The sequence below is a fragment of the Meleagris gallopavo genome, chromosome 5, assembly GCF_905368555.1.
Source record: "Meleagris gallopavo chromosome 5, MGAL_WU_HG_1.1, whole genome shotgun sequence".
In the NCBI taxonomy this organism is placed as follows: Eukaryota; Metazoa; Chordata; class Aves; order Galliformes; family Phasianidae; genus Meleagris; species Meleagris gallopavo.
In genome coordinates, this window is record NC_139408.1 from 11,645,348 (window position 1) to 11,663,499 (window position 18,152).

General features: G+C 42.4%; 2 protein-coding genes across 4 annotated transcripts in view; one reads left to right on the forward strand and one right to left on the reverse strand.

The window, feature by feature from the left end:
• The first annotated feature begins 85 nt into the window (after positions 1–85).
• On the forward strand, positions 86–3,215 carry MYOD1 (myogenic differentiation 1). Its single transcript, NM_001303171.1, is given in 3 exon segments — positions 86–746; positions 1,841–1,919; positions 2,537–3,215. Coding segments are annotated over 3 exon segments (894 nt in total). The 5' UTR covers positions 86–185; the 3' UTR covers positions 2,791–3,215.
• The window catches only part of TPH1 (tryptophan hydroxylase 1), a 267,702-nt gene continuing 252,759 nt past the window's right edge, over positions 3,210–18,152 (reverse strand). For 2 of the 3 annotated variants that reach the window (XM_085224252.1, XM_085224249.1), the window contains 4 exons: positions 15,920–16,053; positions 9,713–9,922; positions 7,315–7,483; positions 3,210–4,672 (listed from right to left, as the gene is read on the reverse strand). The gene's annotated coding sequence lies outside the window, so the exon portion shown is untranslated. The remainder of the gene's footprint in view (positions 4,673–7,314; positions 7,484–9,712; positions 9,923–15,919; positions 16,054–18,152) is intronic. The other variant, XM_085224250.1, reaches the window with a different exon arrangement.

Below are 18,152 nucleotides of genomic sequence, written 5' to 3' on the forward strand. Positions count from 1 at the left end.
GCGCGGTTGGAGAGGGGTCGGCGGTGGTGGTGGTGGTGGCGGCGGCGGCGGCGGCGGCGGCAGCGATCCGCGCCTGTGGCCTGGCTCAGGGTGCGACGGCCCCACTCCGTGCCCGCCTCGCACAGCCGCCTCGGGACCCCCTCGTGCCCCCCGACCACTGTCCCGCCCCGCTTCCGATCGCCCCCATGGACTTACTGGGCCCCATGGAGATGACGGAGGGTTCCCTCTGCTCCTTCGCGGCCGCCGACGACTTCTATGATGACCCGTGCTTCAACACGTCGGACATGCACTTCTTCGAGGACCTGGACCCCCGGCTGGTGCACGTGGGTGGGCTGCTGAAGCCCGAGGAGCATCCACACCACCACGGGCACCACCATGGGCACCCGCATGAGGAGGAGCACGTGCGGGCACCCAGCGGGCACCACCAGGCCGGCCGCTGCCTGCTGTGGGCGTGCAAGGCCTGCAAGAGGAAGACCACCAATGCCGACCGCCGCAAAGCCGCCACCATGAGGGAGCGGCGGCGACTCAGCAAGGTCAACGAGGCCTTCGAGACCCTCAAGCGCTGCACCTCCACCAACCCCAACCAGCGCCTGCCCAAGGTGGAGATCCTGCGCAACGCCATCCGCTACATCGAGAGCCTGCAGGCCCTGCTGCGCGAGCAGGAGGATGCGTACTACCCGGTGCTGGAGCACTACAGCGGGGAGTCAGATGCCTCCAGCCCTCGCTCCAACTGCTCCGATGGCATGGTGAGTGCCCTGGGCAGGAGATGAGGTCCTTCCTCCTTGTAGTCCAACAGCAGAGGGAGGCAGGGTCACCACACGCCAGGTCTCTGGGAAGAGAAGGGAAATCTGTTAGATTTCTGGGAGGAAGATTAGGCAGTCCCTGTGTGCCAGAGAGCTCTGTGGGAGGTTGCCTGGGAGCACATGGCCCCTGGGCACCTCTGATTTCATGCTCTGCTGTCTGTTCCTCGAAGGACAGCGGTGAGGCAGGTCCCCTTGGGTGTGGGAATTGCAGGGGAAAACGCGCAGGGCAACCGATCAAGTCTAGGGTTTGTTTCCTGTCATTCATCAGGATAACAAGAGGATGGCCCAAGTAACAGGAGTTGTTTTCCTTGACCCTTAAAAAGAAGGCCAGCTTTCCTCTCACTTGATCCCTCTGCAGACATTTACTGGTAGCAGAAAAAAGATGGGGAGAGGACAAGGGTGGCTGCAGGACTGCTGCCCAGAATGGGACCATAAGGGCACTTCTGGGATTTTTTTCTGTTTTCCAGTGGGGATAATAATCACTGAGCTGAGTACTTGGGACTGTGAAATAGTTGACAGATGGGAAAGAGTTACAAATGTCCCCTCTTCAAAAGAGAGACTTTTCATTCTAGATTCACATATTGACCACAAATATATTGGTCAGGGTTTAGCATTTTTTTCTTTACAAAATCAGAGTAGGAAGAGAAACTGAAAGAAATCTGAAGGTAGAGTAGTGGCTTTCTCAGAGGAACTCATGCTTGGGAAAGTCTTCCAAAGTTAGATCAAAATAATTCCTTCTTCTCTTGAGTTGCCTTTTCTAAACTGACCAAAGGCGTACATGAGACTGCTGGAAAACCTGATCTCTGGTAAAACCACAGCGTGAGTCATAACGATGGTGACACATAAATATTCTAGCGTAAATCCATTCCTTTTTTAAGCAAGTTAATTCTGTCTGCTTCATTCTACAACACAAACTTGACAGCATTTCGGCTGAGAGCGATGGCACAGATTAGCCACTGAAATACAAAATCAGATGGTTCCTAGGCCCTGTGGAAAAGGCAGTCCCCCAGCCTCACTCAGATTATTCTCCTTTTCAGATGGAGTACAGCGGGCCGCCTTGCAGCTCTCGCAGAAGAAACAGCTACGACAGCAGCTACTACACGGAATCACCAAATGGTGAGTATCTGCTGTTGAGAATATGGCTGTCTGAAGCATGGAGGATGGGGGAAGCCATTGCCGTGGCCTCCCCATGGCTTTCTCCGTCCCAGTCAATTAGCCAGGCTGGAGAAAGAGCCTGCCTGTCCAGCCAGTGAGTTGCTGATGCTGGCAGAAGCACTGGATTTCATGTAAATGTATTTGCAAGTATAGGGCATATGTTAGAGCTACATTTCCTGTTTTGCAAATAGAGCATCTAGGTATACATCCCTCTCTGCAACTGATTTTTAGTCTTAACCCCATTTTGCGTGAAGCCCGTTCTAACCAGGTATCATTAATCCAAACTGGAGAGATGCCTGACGTAATTCCAATCTTCCATTCCCTTTCTGAAGACTGAAATGAAGCCTTGGATCCACCCTCCCTGAATAGCAGCGTGTTTCACTTGGGTCTCTCCTCTGTTTCACAGATTACAATTCCTTTCCTGACAGCTGGCATCCTTCACTCATACTCATTTCCTCTGATTTTTTGCATGCTCTCAGACTCATACATCAGCTGCTTGCTGGGGTTTTATGAAAGAACTACATCTTACAATTTAAGTACACAGTGGATAAATGTATCACATTCGTCTTTGTTTTTAGACCCAAAGCATGGGAAGAGTTCCGTTGTTTCCAGCCTCGACTGCCTCTCAAGCATTGTGGAGAGGATTTCCACAGACAACTCCACATGTCCAATACTGCCTCCAGCTGAAGCTGTTGCTGAAGGGAGTCCCTGTTCCCCCCAGGAAGGAGCAAGCCTGAATGACAGTGGAGCCCAGATTCCTTCCCCCACCAACTGTACCCCGCTTCCCCAGGACAGCAGCAGCAGCAACAATCCAATTTACCAAGTGCTATAAAGGCAGGTCCAGCCGGACTGCGCCGAGAACAAATAGCTCCGTTCAGCCAAGCTCCAAGACCTGCCTTCTAAAACAGAAAGGATTTCAAGACTTGTTTCAGTTTTAAAATATCATGCAAAATTCCTTCTATAAGTTTTCAAACCTGTACTACTACAGAATACACTTAGTTATTTATTGGTTGCTAAACTAAAGTTATTTAATATGTCTAGAGATAAAAGCGTATACGGGGAAATGGCCAATGTTTAATTTGGGCTTTGGAGAATAGGAACCTGGCTCTTGAATACAGAGGAAAAAAGAAATCTACAACAGCAGTGGCGTGACAGATCCTTCTTCTTATTACCCCTGTTCTGGCCAAAATAAGGTTGTGGACCATTTTTTATAAAACTTTTTGTATAATTGTAAATAAGAGTTGCTTTGCAGAAAAAGAAAAAAAAAAAGAAAGAAAAAGAAAAAAGAAAAAAGGAAAAAAGAAAACAAAAAAGAAGAAAAAGGGAAAGAAAAAAAAACCGAAAGCTAAAATTAAAAACAAAACAAACATAGGAAAAATTAAGAATATATATATTTAATGTTGCTTGGTTTGTTGTGCCAAACTTTAACTTTATATATTTATACGATGTGATTGCCAAGAATGTTTTCAACAGTATTCTAAATAAAGACCCTTATTTATAAAATCTGTGGCATTATCTTGACTTTCATTAGAGCTTCTAGAGTTACTGGTGCATTTAGGAACGATGTTAAGATCGCTGCCTTGGCAGGAAGAAGATACAGGCTCTGATTCAGCAAAGAAATCAAGTACCTGCTTCAGCTGCACTACTTTCAGTTAATTTGTGCAAAGACATTGCTGAAAAGGGGTTGACTTTCTTCCTGTGGTAACCTAGTGATTTCTAAACCAAGTCTTAACACATCAGTGCTCCTCACGAAGAAGGTCTGTGAGGTAAATAAGCATATTTACCTCACAATTACATGATGAGAGCTTACAAAGCTGTAATAGAAGTGGGAGTCCTAATAAATTAAACTCTCCAGATTCCATTGCAGCTGCCATGAATTAAAGCCTTACAACAATATTTTGCAAGATCAGGTACTACATTCCCAAATATTCAAATTTTCCATGTAATATCTAATTTTAAGTGACTTTACCATATCCATACACACTCAGGCATTAGAAAACACTTAGAAGTCGCTTTCTGTCACAAAGTTCAAGGTACAGATCACAGTTTTCCTCAAGTTCAGGTTGGAATTTAAGCCCAAGATTGGCAGTTTTAATTTGGATTTGAACTTTAAGCATCTCTGGCAGCACTGCTCCAGGGATTTGCTTCTTGTTTAGAGCCTCTCTAAAAATAACCGGTGGGGTATGTTTCATTCAGTGTATATATGTAACCTTGCAAGCTTGCCACAAAACTGAAAAACATGAAGCTCTGAGCAGATTGTCGTTGATAAGCAAGTATCAGGGTGTATCTGTACATTTGGACAAGAACAGCCAGTTGCTGGAGCCCACACACAACAACCTGCTCCTTGTCATATCCCTGTGACTTATGACTCTTGTTTAAACTTCACAGAGAAAAGAACAGCCAAACAAATAACAGATACCATCATCGGCTCTGAGCGTTTGATGACAAGATCAGTCACTGTATTCTCCCTTAGGTGATTATTACTGAAGGAATTTGTGCAGCTTGTACCTCTTCAACAGGAAGAAGAAAGGAACAACTCATGAGCTCCCTTGTGCATGCGGCGGTGACCACAGTGGATGACGAATGAGGGCACAGAGGACACAGGGCTGCTGTGTGGGCACGCCGGGCTTGGCTGGTCAGAGAGGCTGGGGCAGGGCTGCCCCCTCGGCACCTTAACCAACATCCAGCTTTGTAAGAGTCTCCTGTTGGCTTCGCTGTGGGCAGAAAACACAGTCCAGCTTGTAAATGTTCAGCTTTTTCCTTTTTATTCCCCTTATTTACATTCGTTTTTTCCCCTTAAAATAAGAATTAAATGAATTTCAGTGTTCTAATTCATACAAGCATGAATCAGGAGCAACTGCTAAGATCAGAAAAAAGTCCCACTTTAGTCTGATTGGAGGCAGTGTCATTAACTCACTAAAAACTAAAGAAACACAGTCAGATCCCCACAGATCAAAGCTTCCCATATAGATGATAATTCCATTGCCTCCAGCGAACAGTCAGGCCCATATGCAAAAGATGCTATTGAGAAGTACTACAGACCTTGGCATCCCTGTGCTCTGAGGCTGGTGAAAGTGTTATGAATTCAAACATACGGGCACAGTAATGGCAATCAAGAAATATTCTCCAGAATCAGGAACTAAGAAGATCCAACTAAGAAGACTCTTAGCACAAAGCTCACCCCTGCCTCACTCTGGGACCCCATGGGGTACAATAGGAAGCACCCTGGGTCCAGCTGGCATGGCACAGTGGACACAGAGTGCTTGTGCTCAACAATGTACATGCAGTTCTATGTGAAGTCATGTATATTGCATTTCACTGATTTATTTTAGCAACCCAAGTTTCCACATACTGATGTTAATGTTACAACAGAGAGCAAGCATTTAGCACATCCCAAAATAGGTGGATGGATAAAGAAGAAAAAAATATTCCTAGATTTACTGTGCAGGGCCCATTTTTTTCCCACTGATGTCAGTGAGAGAAATCCACTGGAGTAAGGCCAAGGGGCATCAGTGCTGATAAACATACCTTTAGATTACAGCTGTATTTATTTTTCAACTTAAGTAAAGAAAATGCGTGCATTTTTTCCCGTCTGTTTCTAAAGTGATATATTTGAAATAAATGCCCAAAGTTACTCTATGCATCAAGGGGACGGCACATTGCTAATACAGCCCTGCCAACGTGGAAGCATTTGGATTCAGAGCTTTGTTTCGGCAGTGACAAGGGATACAAGCAGAGCAGAGAACGGGCACAAGGCTGACCCAACATTTGCAAATGTTGCTTCCTTAATCGGGATCCATTATCATCCCAGTTGGGATCATGTAGGGATCATCCTGCAAGACAGACTGCAGTCTAGTTTGACCTACAGGAACACACAAGCGTGCGCTACACGCACCAATACTCTGAAGTCATCAACTTATAGTATAATTCTGAATCAATGTACTGCAGGATGGGAAAGACCAAAAAGAACTGAATCTGGACAACTGTACTGACATGCAGAGCTTGTGGAGAACTGAGGACTCTGCAAACCTGAGTCCTCATTTATCCAAGCTGATTTGACAAGACAGGACAGGGCCAGACGGAACGTGGGTGGAAAACTTTTCAGTGAAGGTTTTAGAGCTGTCTGGCATTTCCTATGGAAGGCCACCTCCAAGGGAAAGTCAGCAAACTAATAATTAAAGGAAAGCAGCTGTTCTGAACGTGAAAAAATATTAAAATATTTTATCCCCTGTATCCAACACTGTTAAACAAATACAAAGTGAGCAATTGCCTTCTATCAGTGCTGCTCTTTTAGAATGACTTGTTATTTCAAAGACATGATAGGCATTGCTGAATGTGGAAGGGAAAAGAGTTTTCATTTTACAGATTGCATTTTGCAGAGATATTTCAAAGGGTCAAATATTGCAAAGAGGAGAGCTGGCGTATTCTGCTCATAGAATTGGTATTAACATCTCCAGAAGAACATCATCCAAAGGTGAACCTTCGAATCATGCACATTCCTGTAAATCTCTTCCACAGCCAAGACCTTCCCTCAATGGCCTGTGCAGAGCCTGTCGTACACCTGTGAATGTTGTTGAGTAGAAACTTGTGGTTTGACAGTTAATAGCTGAGATTCAGGGCTAACAGGACAAATGAGCCATAGTGTCACACAAAAGTGCCTCCTTTACCTTTTCCCACCAAGGTCTCACCAGGAGTTAGCAATGTCTGACATAAAGCTATCTGAGCCAGCAGAAGGAATCTAGAGACATCCCTATGGGCAAGACCCAGAAATATATCTTTCACATACGTAGACACTTCTGAATAACATCTGAACAATATAAGTTAATGAATGCTGATCTACCCTATAACCACAGAGTTACAAAAAACCTCAGGGTCTTCCCAATAATACAGTTGGCAGGACACTAAGCTCACATTTGTTTCTAAAACATCACTAACTTATCTTCCACGTGGGTCTTAACAACATCAGATAAGACTCAACAAGTAATCCTATATTCATCAACAGGAAGGAAGATGCTGCATGTGAAGTGAAGCTTTCCATTATTTATATGAAAATGCATTAAAAACTGACAACCAATAACCCACTTCATCAGAGAGAGGGAGGGAGGCTGTAAAGGCAGTGGGTTTGGTGCTCTGTTTTTGCTTTTGTTTTTGTTTTTTGTATTTATTTATTTTTTGCTTGGAATCAGATTGAATTATTCAGAGTTGTGGGGCTCAGCACAGTCACCTAATGTTGCAAGCACATGGTTGTGAGATGGGTCTCCCAGTCTCTATGAACCAGATCTGAGGTGCTGAATAACAACCTGGAACTGCAAAAGCCCTCTGAAACACGGGTTCTCCCCAACCCACTTAAACTGACCTTGAGCCGTTTGGTTTTCTTTGTCCAACAGCAGCATCTGCTGGACAGCTTTCAAATTGCAGCTATTTCCGAAATCCTTTTTGGTGAGTTCAACACTCTGTTTTCTTATCTTTTCAGGTAATCGGTAGGTGGGGAAACAGCAAAAACAGTCACAGCCTTCATTCAGCACCTGGAGCCCCATACACCAGGAAAAACATGTTGGAAAAGTCAAGCGTTTCATTACCAAAGAGGCTTCCAAGGAGAGAGAGTGAAAAATTGAAGGAATAGCTAGGTTTTTGTCTATTAATGCACAAATTTGGGAAAAGCAGCCTATTTTCATTTGGTTTATTTATGTGAAAAAGAAGACAAAAGGAAAGAGAAAAGGTTTGAACTTGCTGTGCAGTTGAGATGTTAGAAGTGCTGGGGGAGACTGTTTACATAACAGAAAGCACATGCACAAGAGCAGGAGATGGCAGAAGGATTGCAGATTCTCTGGTGGAGGAGTCCTTCAGCAGGGTGTGAATCTTCCTGGCATGCAGTCACCTCCACCTAAAATGCAGGTGTAGAACAGGACGCGCTGAGAAATGGTCTCACACGTTTGGAAAGAATATTTCAAGCCATGCAGGGAAGTGTAGAGGCAACGCACCTAGGGATCATCTACCTTACATTTTGGGCATGCAACATTCCTTCACATTGATGCTTTACTAAAACAATCGTAATACTGCTTGCCATAACTGAAAGATAAATCTGAATGACTTGTGCTTTACATGTGGCTCATCAGGATTCATATTCTGGGAGGACAGAATGGTCCCCTTGGTTGACTTACAGCTGCTGAGTGCTGTACTGCGTCTGACTGACTGCCAGCCAGGCTGCTTTCGTTCAGAAAATCCATCACATATGGGAACAAATGCCCTCTGAAACCTGTTCATTCAACTCCTAACTATTTCCTCAATGTGGTTCTATTTGAAGTCAGCAGTTTTGACTGTCACTGAGTGGCAGAGCATTACGATGCTGCCATTAATGAGAAAGAATTTATTTTCAGTTGATCATTCACAGAAGAGAGCTAGTAGGCCTATACTGGTAAAGCAATACCCTGTTGTTACAACTGCCTTCACCTTGCCTTATGCCACGTGTGGGTTTCCCGAGGCTGGAGCCTAGACAATCCAAGTGATACTGAGAAGTACATTTTTTTTCTACTTGCTACAACGTGAGCAGAAATTACATTACTTCCATCAATAAGCACTGTGTTTATCGGTTGTTGTTTGGTGTGGTTTTTTTTTTTCCAGACCACTGGAGGGCAGCATTTGTATAAAAAAGGAGAGACCATTTCTCCAATGCATTCATCTTTTTTTTTCCTAAATTTTTTATATATACTTCTTCAATTCAGGTACAGAATATCGTCTCATGCCAAGACAACTGAAATTAATGAGCTGAATGTCTGTCTAGTGTAACTCCATCAGTCTTTCTTGGCAGTTGACATAACTTTTGTACCCTTACCTGTAGGAATTCACAGCTTGCAAGATTCACTTGCATGTGAAAAATCACAGGCTTTTATGTCTATATGGTAACATATCCCCATGAGTTGTATAAAGGTTGTTGGGACAAAGACTATAGCATAGGCAAACATTATCACAGCAGCTTGTAGATGAAGTTCTCTTCCTCAAACAGAACATTCAATGCTCCCATTACAAGCGTAATGCCATAGAAATACAAATGTACACAGGGCAGAACATGTGTCACACCAGTCATTTCCTTCATTTTGGAAAGGAAGCATGGGATGTACTTAGCACAGATGTTCTACACTCTGAAGGCGGCCTTCTAGAAAACTAAACACTTGAAATAGCTTGCAGATCAGAGCCAGCTGTACAAAACGTAGGCCCAAATATAGCTTTAAAAAGCTGCACAATTGCCAATTACATTAAACAATGTGAAAAAAGCAACAAAGTAATGTGCCTAATTAACAAAGCTAGAGATGGAGTCAGCCATTTGGTTTAGAAGTACTCCCAAGAGAGAGGTTAAATCCAACAGCCAGGGCAACTCTGGAAGAAATAAATTAACATGCATAATATTTCAAGCTCTGTGGGAGTGAGCAGTGTGTTTGGTGAGGAGAAGCAAAGGTAAAAATATCACAGGGTGCTATTTTGTTTGTTTGTTTGCCAAGGACACTTCAGCTTCTGCAATTTATTTATTCTTCATGGTGTGCTAGAAAATATGCAAGACAACATAAAATTATCAGCATTACGTCACTGAATTTCCTAAATTTATCTTTTTGCCACCTGTTAAATCTTATCTCAAGGTCAAGAGAAACCACTGTTTTGAGTGAATGAATTATGGCACAAGCATATTCACAAAAAATACATTAGCAGTGTTCTTTTAATTTTAGTACTATGTACAACCACAGCTTAAAGAAGCCTCTTACCGTAGGACTTCTCTGAGAAATAAGCTCTGGTGGCTTGCTTCCGTCCAGGCAAAACTCACTTATAAGCATTACAGGCCTTCTGTGGGTGGCTTTGACTTCATCCTGGGCACAAAAGAGGAAGACGCTGTTCTACTGAAAGCACTGTTTGGTTCAAGTTCTGAGAAGGGTCATCAGGGCTCAATTTTCCAACATCTCTCTTGGTATCCTCTTCTGTAAGAAAGACATCAGGATTAAAAAATTGCAAGCTCCTATTAGTTAAATGCAACCCACCTGAGCTCTCCACGCAGAAGTGTAAGCAAGACTTTACAGACCCAACAGCTCAGACCTGTTTTGTCTAGGAGCATGAAGGAATTTGACAAATTTGTTCTGGAGCACTGTGGTTAGAGACGTACTTGACTTTTTCATACTGGAATTACAAAGATACCAGAGAATGTCCTGGAGACGGCTTTCATTCTACAACAGCTTTTTCTGGTCTCATATCTAAGGATTGACCGACAGCTGTCTGGTTCAAAATCTTAATACTTGTCACGGTAAGCTCAGGCCTCTAACTCCCGAGTTGCAGCAAGTACTGTGGCTTGAATCTTTTCCAGTGTTCATCTGTTGGCAGCTGTTTCCATCTGTTCTTTCTGAGGCAGTTCTGCCCCATCTCCAGGGAAGAGCAGGACTGGCACGCACTGCATTGCTTGTTGTGAGCCGCCTGCTCGTGTTTTACCTGAATCTGTCATTTTGCCTCATCTGCTCTCTGGCATCTTTTTGCAGCCAGAATTCAGAGTTCTGCTGCACATCAGTGATGAAAAAGAAACCTGTGTCTCAGAAATGAATATAATGCTCCCTCTTTTAAATGCAAGTTATTGGATAGACAGATTGATCTGTTCGTTTAACCCTCACACCTCCTAGGTATGTAGTGTTCCTGCATGTATGTTTTGTAGCTAAAGCAAAATAACTTTGACATATCTTTGCTTTGTTGTGACTTAAGGCATGTGCCTTTCAAGCAATTCTTGACCACCACTACTACAATTTGTTGGTTGGTTGGTTGGTTGGTTGGTTGGTTGGATTTTGCCTCCTTTTTTTTTCTTCTGGTACAGCATACAATATGAAAATAAAAACACAACAAACCCAACAACAACAACAACAAAAAACCAACTTCTGCTTCCCTATTTTCTGTTTTAGACACCAGTAGTTACGTTTCCAGACACACAGCTGATCTTTTGGAAATCTTGGTTGGCTGAGCAGATGTCTAGGTACGTAGGACTCATCTGTTAAGTTTTCCTATGACTACTTATGTGCTTGTTAACTTGCTGTCTATGGACTGTTTATTAGCTGGAGTGAATTAAAAGACTGTACTTTTCTTTTTTTTTTTTAAGCCAAGGTAATTAGCTTTATATTTTCAACATTGAAAGTTTTAATTCATATTTGATATACCATCCATAGCCTGATTTCCAACTGGATTAAATGCTCTTCAAACCTCTTGGACTTTCACTGTGTGGCAAAAAATGAAAGCCTTTATATCTAAACATTTTTCCTTTCAAACTACTTCAAAATACCTCTCAAAAAATTAGACACATTCTACAGTTCTCACTCAGACTTAGTGAGGATGGGGGGGAAATAATCAGTAGGATAAGAGATGTAACATAATGTGGAAATGAAGCTGAAAAAGAAGCCATTAGCAATCCAAATGCACTCATCCAAGTTTTGTCCCAAAGAGTATTATACACATTTTTGTACATATAGACAAATACACCTGCTAACAACTGTATAAACATACACTCAGGAGAATGGACAGTAATTTCATTGAATTCCCACACCACCTTTTCTGGGATGCACTGTTCTTTTCAGGATGTATTCCTCTGCTTGCTTTATGCGATGGTCAAACTGAGCTACAGAAGCACAGCACCACTGAGTACTTCTGCATGGAGATCTCTTAATCTGCTGAAGGGATCTTAAGGGGATTAACATAATAAAGCAAATAAAAGACTAAAACATTTTGAAATTATTTTTAGGAAGCAATATTTTTCTCTATGTTTTAAATAGGCTGGATGTCTGTAAGCTGGAGAACAATTTTAAAATAACCTGTAGAAATATGTTCCATTTTTAATTACAGGCTGAAAAATTTCGCAGAAGACTGGCCCTTATGGATTTGCAAACTGGATACCCCTTTTCTCTCATCCCTTCATAGAAAAGCCAATAAGTACGCTCCTGCAGGCTCTGTTGCAGGACAGACATCCATCCTAAAAGCACAGAAAGGTCCAGTTCTCCATGAAAATGGAGCCTAAAATAGGAGGACCCACTTCTGAATTCTTGTTGGCCAACTCTGAGCACCGTGTGCCACCATGATATTTCTTTGCTTCCCTCTTATTCCCCAACCCTTTACTTCAAGGATACCTACAGGCGGGGAGTACATCTGCAAAGCCTGGCAGAATCCACCCATGAATCAGTCCATGAGTAAACAATGACTAAACAAGCGGTGTCTTAGGAACAAGCATAGCACTGTGCTTAGTAAGCCAACCATTTAAATACAGACCTGCTGAAAAACTTGCAGGAATATCAGCCACTATCTGCTGGGCCAGTATGGCCCTTCTGCACTGCGATTCCTAGAGAAGGCTTTTTCCCACATCCAGAAAACTATGGGTAGAGCATCTTCCTGTTCCCTGGAGCACAAAGCTACGGCACACCCTGGCACTATTAGCTCTGATCTAGCTCTCACTAGAACAATAGACTGCTGGTAGTGCTGAGCCACAGGTTCAAAAACAAACAAAAATCAGGGAATCTGCATGTCCAACAGCTGGAGATTTGTATCAGAATGTGGATTCTGCTTTCCATTTACTCACACTTGTATTGTATAAATCCTGTTTACTTACAAAAGATACACAGTCCATTTTACCCTTAGTGCCAATTATTGAACTACAACCATATGCAGCATGTAAGAATTACTTCAACAGGATTAAACATCATACTTCATGGCACTGTTCACATAAATAATTACAAAGCCAGAGAAAAGCAGAGACATCTCAGAATTATTGATTCATGTCAAAAATTGAGGAGCTGGGTTAATCAACAGATTTAACCAATGCTTTAAACGTTGGAGTCAGCACTGCTCAGATTTATTTCAACTACGCTTACCTTTCAACACCCAGCTTTATGAACCATTTATACCAATAAAGATTTACAGGCTATTTTCCTTCTTGTTTGTCTGAGAACATTTCAGTTGCTGCTGCAGACTCAGTGTAAGCTTGAGAAATAATAACAGTTGTGAAAAGTGAATCATTCAACAAAAGTAAACCTCTCATTTCAATTTAAAAACAGAGAAAGAAATGTTCTAATTATTTTGATGTATTAGAGAAATAGTCAGCTGTTGGGCAATCATGTGTTTTGTGCATAATGCAGCATGTTCTATCCTCTTCCATTAGAAAGAGACCCTAATTTTTGCATGTATGTGGTCAAATGAAAAGGATGTACTTGAGGCACTGAGAACCGCACACTTTGCTCAAGAAAAGACCAGTGCCTCCTGTTCTGTATTCTGTAAATAGTCTGTGTGATGGGTTTGTGCCTGTTGCTAAGTTCATGCACCTGTAAGCTGGCTGAGATTTTAAAAACGTCACCCAGCATTAGCAGACTTTCATTTTCAAAAGAAAAAAAAAGAAGTTGATTAGGTCAATCTCAGAAAGTCAAGGACCTCAGAAGACTCCCCAGAACAGATGAACTACAAATAAAGCAAAGCCAAATCACTAGCCACTTTTGGAAGTGGTGTAGTGATAGCACGTGGTAGGAGCTACACAGTTCAGCTATACGTGCATGCATTTACTCTTTTGAACATGCAGATTTAGAGCCTTCAGGATTCCTGCGCTCAGCTCCTAGTAACACATATTTAGCAGCTTCTATAAGCATATTTTTGTTATGCGCTGACACGAATCTTCCAATATTGTAAGTCGACTTTTCCTCATCACCAGCTGCTTGTTTTGCTGGATCAGCAACAGAAAGACGGAGAGAAATCTATACCCTTCATAGAACAAAGCATCACATTAGCAAAGCTATATGCCTTATTTCAGTTACCAAAAGCAGATTTTTGCTGTGATTTCGCTCCATAATTTCTTGAGGATGATTTCTGTTAGGGAATGTTCATTTAAGATAAATCCTGACACTTTTACTATGGTCTTGGGTAAAGTATATCTTGAAAATCATTTGAGGATAACACATGCTCCAAGAGAAGCACAGTGCCTGGCCCAGTCCAGCTATGTGCTGCTTTCAGGCAGGTGCTGGCTCTAAGGCAGATAATAGCCATTTGCAGTGTTCATTGCTCTTCTCTCTCCCTATGAGAAAGACAGTCTGGACACCATCACAGGTCTTCAGGAAGCAGCAGAACATTCCTGCCACCTTGCCTTGTGTGCACAATCTCAAACCTATTTACTCAGTTCCACCTCCCAAGAACTTTCAGTAAAATCAGATCATTGCAGGTGGGAGTTCCACTGAGTTAACAGAATGAGTAAAGACCTGTGATGATCTCTAACATAACATGATATTACTTTCTTTCTTTTTTTTCCCCCAGAACAACTTTCATTTGTCTCGCAGTTTGATATGCATCTGTTCAATACTGATATTTCTACACTGGCACTCTTTGTTAAGGATCCTAAAGGGATTCTTAAAACAACCTTCACTCGCAATCAAATGCAGCCCAGTACAAATGGATGGAGAACAAAATGCAGTCAGCAGGTGCAGCCCAACAAATATTTCTCAGCTCATAGCAAAGCCAAGCAATATTTGAAGAACATGGATAAAAATGAAGTACATATTTAAGCAAAATTTAGATAACTATATGAAAATAACCTCCAAAGCACTGGAACAAGCTGCCCAGAGAGATTGTTGTGGAGATTCTGTCTCTGGAGATACTCAAAATTCCTCTGGATGCTTCCCTATACAACCTATTGTAGGGAACCATTAGCAGAGGGGTTTGGACTAAATGATCTCCTGAGATTCCTTCCAACCCCTATAATTCTGTGCTTCTGTGAAGAAAGGGGAAAGAAAATTCCCAAACCTAGCCAGGTAAGTGCGCAGGAGCTAGCATTCAATCTGTCTAGCTTCTATTTCTGTGAGTATCTCACTAAAAGCGGGATGACTTCTTTTGTATCAGGCTTTGTGACTGTGATGTGAGCCCTTCAGGCATGCGGCACCTCTATGTCTCCCTCAGTCAACATCAAGCAACAACAAATTATTTTCTCCCTCATTCTCATTTTTTCGATGGAAGGCTTTCATCCAACTATTGACAGTCCAAAGGGGTAAATCTCACCTTGCAGAAAAGTAATATCATCTTTGCAAGTGCAGCTTTGTTTGTTTTTAAATCAGTTTCAAGGACAGAGTGAGTACATTGCATGTTGAAGTGCATCACAGCTTTCCATTTGATTCCAAATGATTTACAAAGATCAATATTAACAGACAGCGATTCACAGCATGATGTAATCTAGAACTGATAAAGAACTGCATTGGAATACTGTTGAATTGTCATGAATTTAGTACAAGACAGCACAGACTGAGTTATAGCAATCGACAATTGCAAAATCGGTGCTCCAACTCTGGCTGCTTTTTGTTTTGAGATTATAACTCTCAGAAATAAATCTCTCCCTCTCAGCTTCCCTTGGCCTTAAAACATTTTAAATGTGCTCTCCAGATGTATTCATAGTTGTACGTAAAGTCATAGGTTTTATAAACGTCTCTTTTCCCTCTTTATATTGTCGCTTTTCTTAGAGTTGGTCAACAAGTTTTTATAACAAGCTGTGTCTTTGAGTACAAACTGGTTGATGAACTCAGAATGGCAGGCTTAAATTTAAGGAGTGAGTGTTTTATTACTTATCACCACTGTTGGTATGTCCTTGTTAAGTACCTCAGGTACTTTCAGGTATGCAAAATGAGACACTGTTATACTAGGAAAGTACCAAAGCATAAAGCAAAGCTTCCCTGTGTGTTTCTTGTGCCTACACAGCACTCTAAAATTTTGATCTATCAATCCATCTTCCATAATGAAAAGAAAACAAAGCTATAATTTTGCTCAAAGGTGAGTACTTACTAAATATAGAAATATTAGGGAATAAATGCTCAGTCATCCCCCCCATCCATTGAAAAGAAAACTCCTTAAACTCCTTTGGAGATATGATTAGAAATCACTGAAATTCTCAGCTGAATTATTAGGTAGGGACTTCGTTCTGGAAGACAACCTACCTTTCATTGTATCCTGTTACCCTGGGGATGCTGAAGCATAGGTCAGCAAAGGTGATGCCAGGACTCCAGAGACAGAGGCGAAAGAAAGACTTCCTCTGCCTGTGTCATCACAACACAGGAGGCAGCAGGGTGACCTAACACAAAGGATAAAATTAGTAAGAGGACAGATGATCTTTTGCATAGGAGTTTGAAAAATAAAACAGATCTATGGCTCAAAGCAGTATTTCCACTGTCACCACTAAAAGCGTTGATTCAGATGAACAGCTAAGGTTGTAAGCACTCCCAGTGACTTTAATGAGGCTGCTCAAAAGCACGTATATTCTCTCCTGAACAGTAGCTGTACAGCTCCAGCTTCTCACATTGAAAAGTCTTCCTGAACTCTACAGCTGTTTTTCTCCTACTCACACCAGGCTTTGGTTAGCCACAGCTCAAGGCAGATGACCATCAAAATCTGTCGCCAGTACCAGCTAGGGAAATAAAACACAATTCTGAGGCCAACATCATTTGGGAATTTATGATAACATTACCTCCTCCTGCTGCTGTTTTACCAGAATCCTTTTCCAGACTGTGATCTCCTTGCTCAATCTACCAAATCCGTGCCTCCCACACAAGTCTCCCAGCGCTCTTAAAACTGTTTTCATTCCTTTTTAGCAAGTAAATCTTAGTAAGCTTAACTGCTAATTTAACTTAAATCTGACGAGAACTAGCAGAGAAAAATAAGGTGATTCCTGGACATGCACATCTACCTTCCTATAAAGTCCTCCCTGCACAACTTCTTTTTCCTGAGTAGAGAAAACACCCAACAGGGATGCACAGTGAGGACTTTTTTCAGGTGGTTGACATGGAACCCAAACTTTTTCATTCATTCTTTAACTGAAGTCAGTGGAGCTATATGGGCACTGCTGTTTCCACAAGCGAGTGCATCATCTGTAACACAAGCCTGAAAGCACAGAAGAGGAGCCACTGCTATTGAAACTGAAAAAGCTGAATGCCTGACTGTGACAAATATGTACATATGTTCATCTCGTGTACACATTGGCTTACAGAACCTCATTACAGCCCTGAAAAACACTGCAGAGTTAAGGGAGATCCTTCAGCATCCCAGCAGGTGGAGGCTGGTAGAATGAGACAGAGCAAGGAATGGTTGTAGCACCATTATGGTTCAGTGGGGTGAGAGGGGCAGGAGTGCCATGATGCAGCTTGGTATTGAACGAGCCTCTGTGGAAAATGTTTTGTCCCTAAATTTGACAATCTTTGAAAATGATTTGGTTTCTTCTATCTGTTGTAGTCCAAACCTCTAGATCCATGAAAAAATATTTTGTTAAACAAAACCAGAATTTTATATTGCTACCAGGCAGGCTCCTGGCAGCAAAGTTTTTTTGTCAATATGCTGTAACTGTCTCCTATGTTCCTTGTTTAATAAAGATTTTATTTTCTGATACTTCACCTCCCAAACTGCAATATAAGCCTTGGAAATGATGCTATCTTTCATTTTCCCCATGAAAATAATGTATAAACACAAACTTATTTTTCCAATGTATATTTTTAAGACGGTTTCCTTCTCCAATCCTTTTGCTTCCCCTCACCCACAGATCTCTAATTTGGAGCCTTCTCACTCTCTTTTTGAAATACCCAGCTCATCTGCAGCTGCCAACTCTCCTTCATCAATTGCAGCCTTTGTATCTTCAAAGAAACCTTGCAGGCCACTTAAGCGTGGCCTCCCCACCTGAGCCCATGAAAACCGCCTTTGAGCAAACTTCCAATTTCTTAACGCACGCTTTCAGGTTCTTCTGAGGTCCTGCAGCATGTTCCTGCCAATGCCCAGGCCAGAGAGGAAGATGGAATGCCAGAAGCCGCAAGGGGCTCCTTTCATCCTCACCGCCGCCTGACAGCTCAACACTGATGTTCCTACAGAGGAAATGCTGATATGGGTCATGGAAGGCAAGACAAACGGGCTGGGAGAGGACATCAAATCTCTTCTGGATTAACCCCCATGGCCCTCAGAACCTGCCCTGCACTGCTTCCCCTTGGCTCCTGGATCCATCACCATCAGAAACAATAGGCGAGTGGGACTACAAAACAATTACCATCATTTTACCAACAAACTATAATCTTCATTTCCTTTCCCTTTCCAAATTTCAGGCTCGAGCTCACCGCTCTCCTCTCATTCTATGCTTTCCTTCTGCCAACTCTCAAGGACTTTGGATGGCCTTTCTGTGCTGGGCTTCTCAGA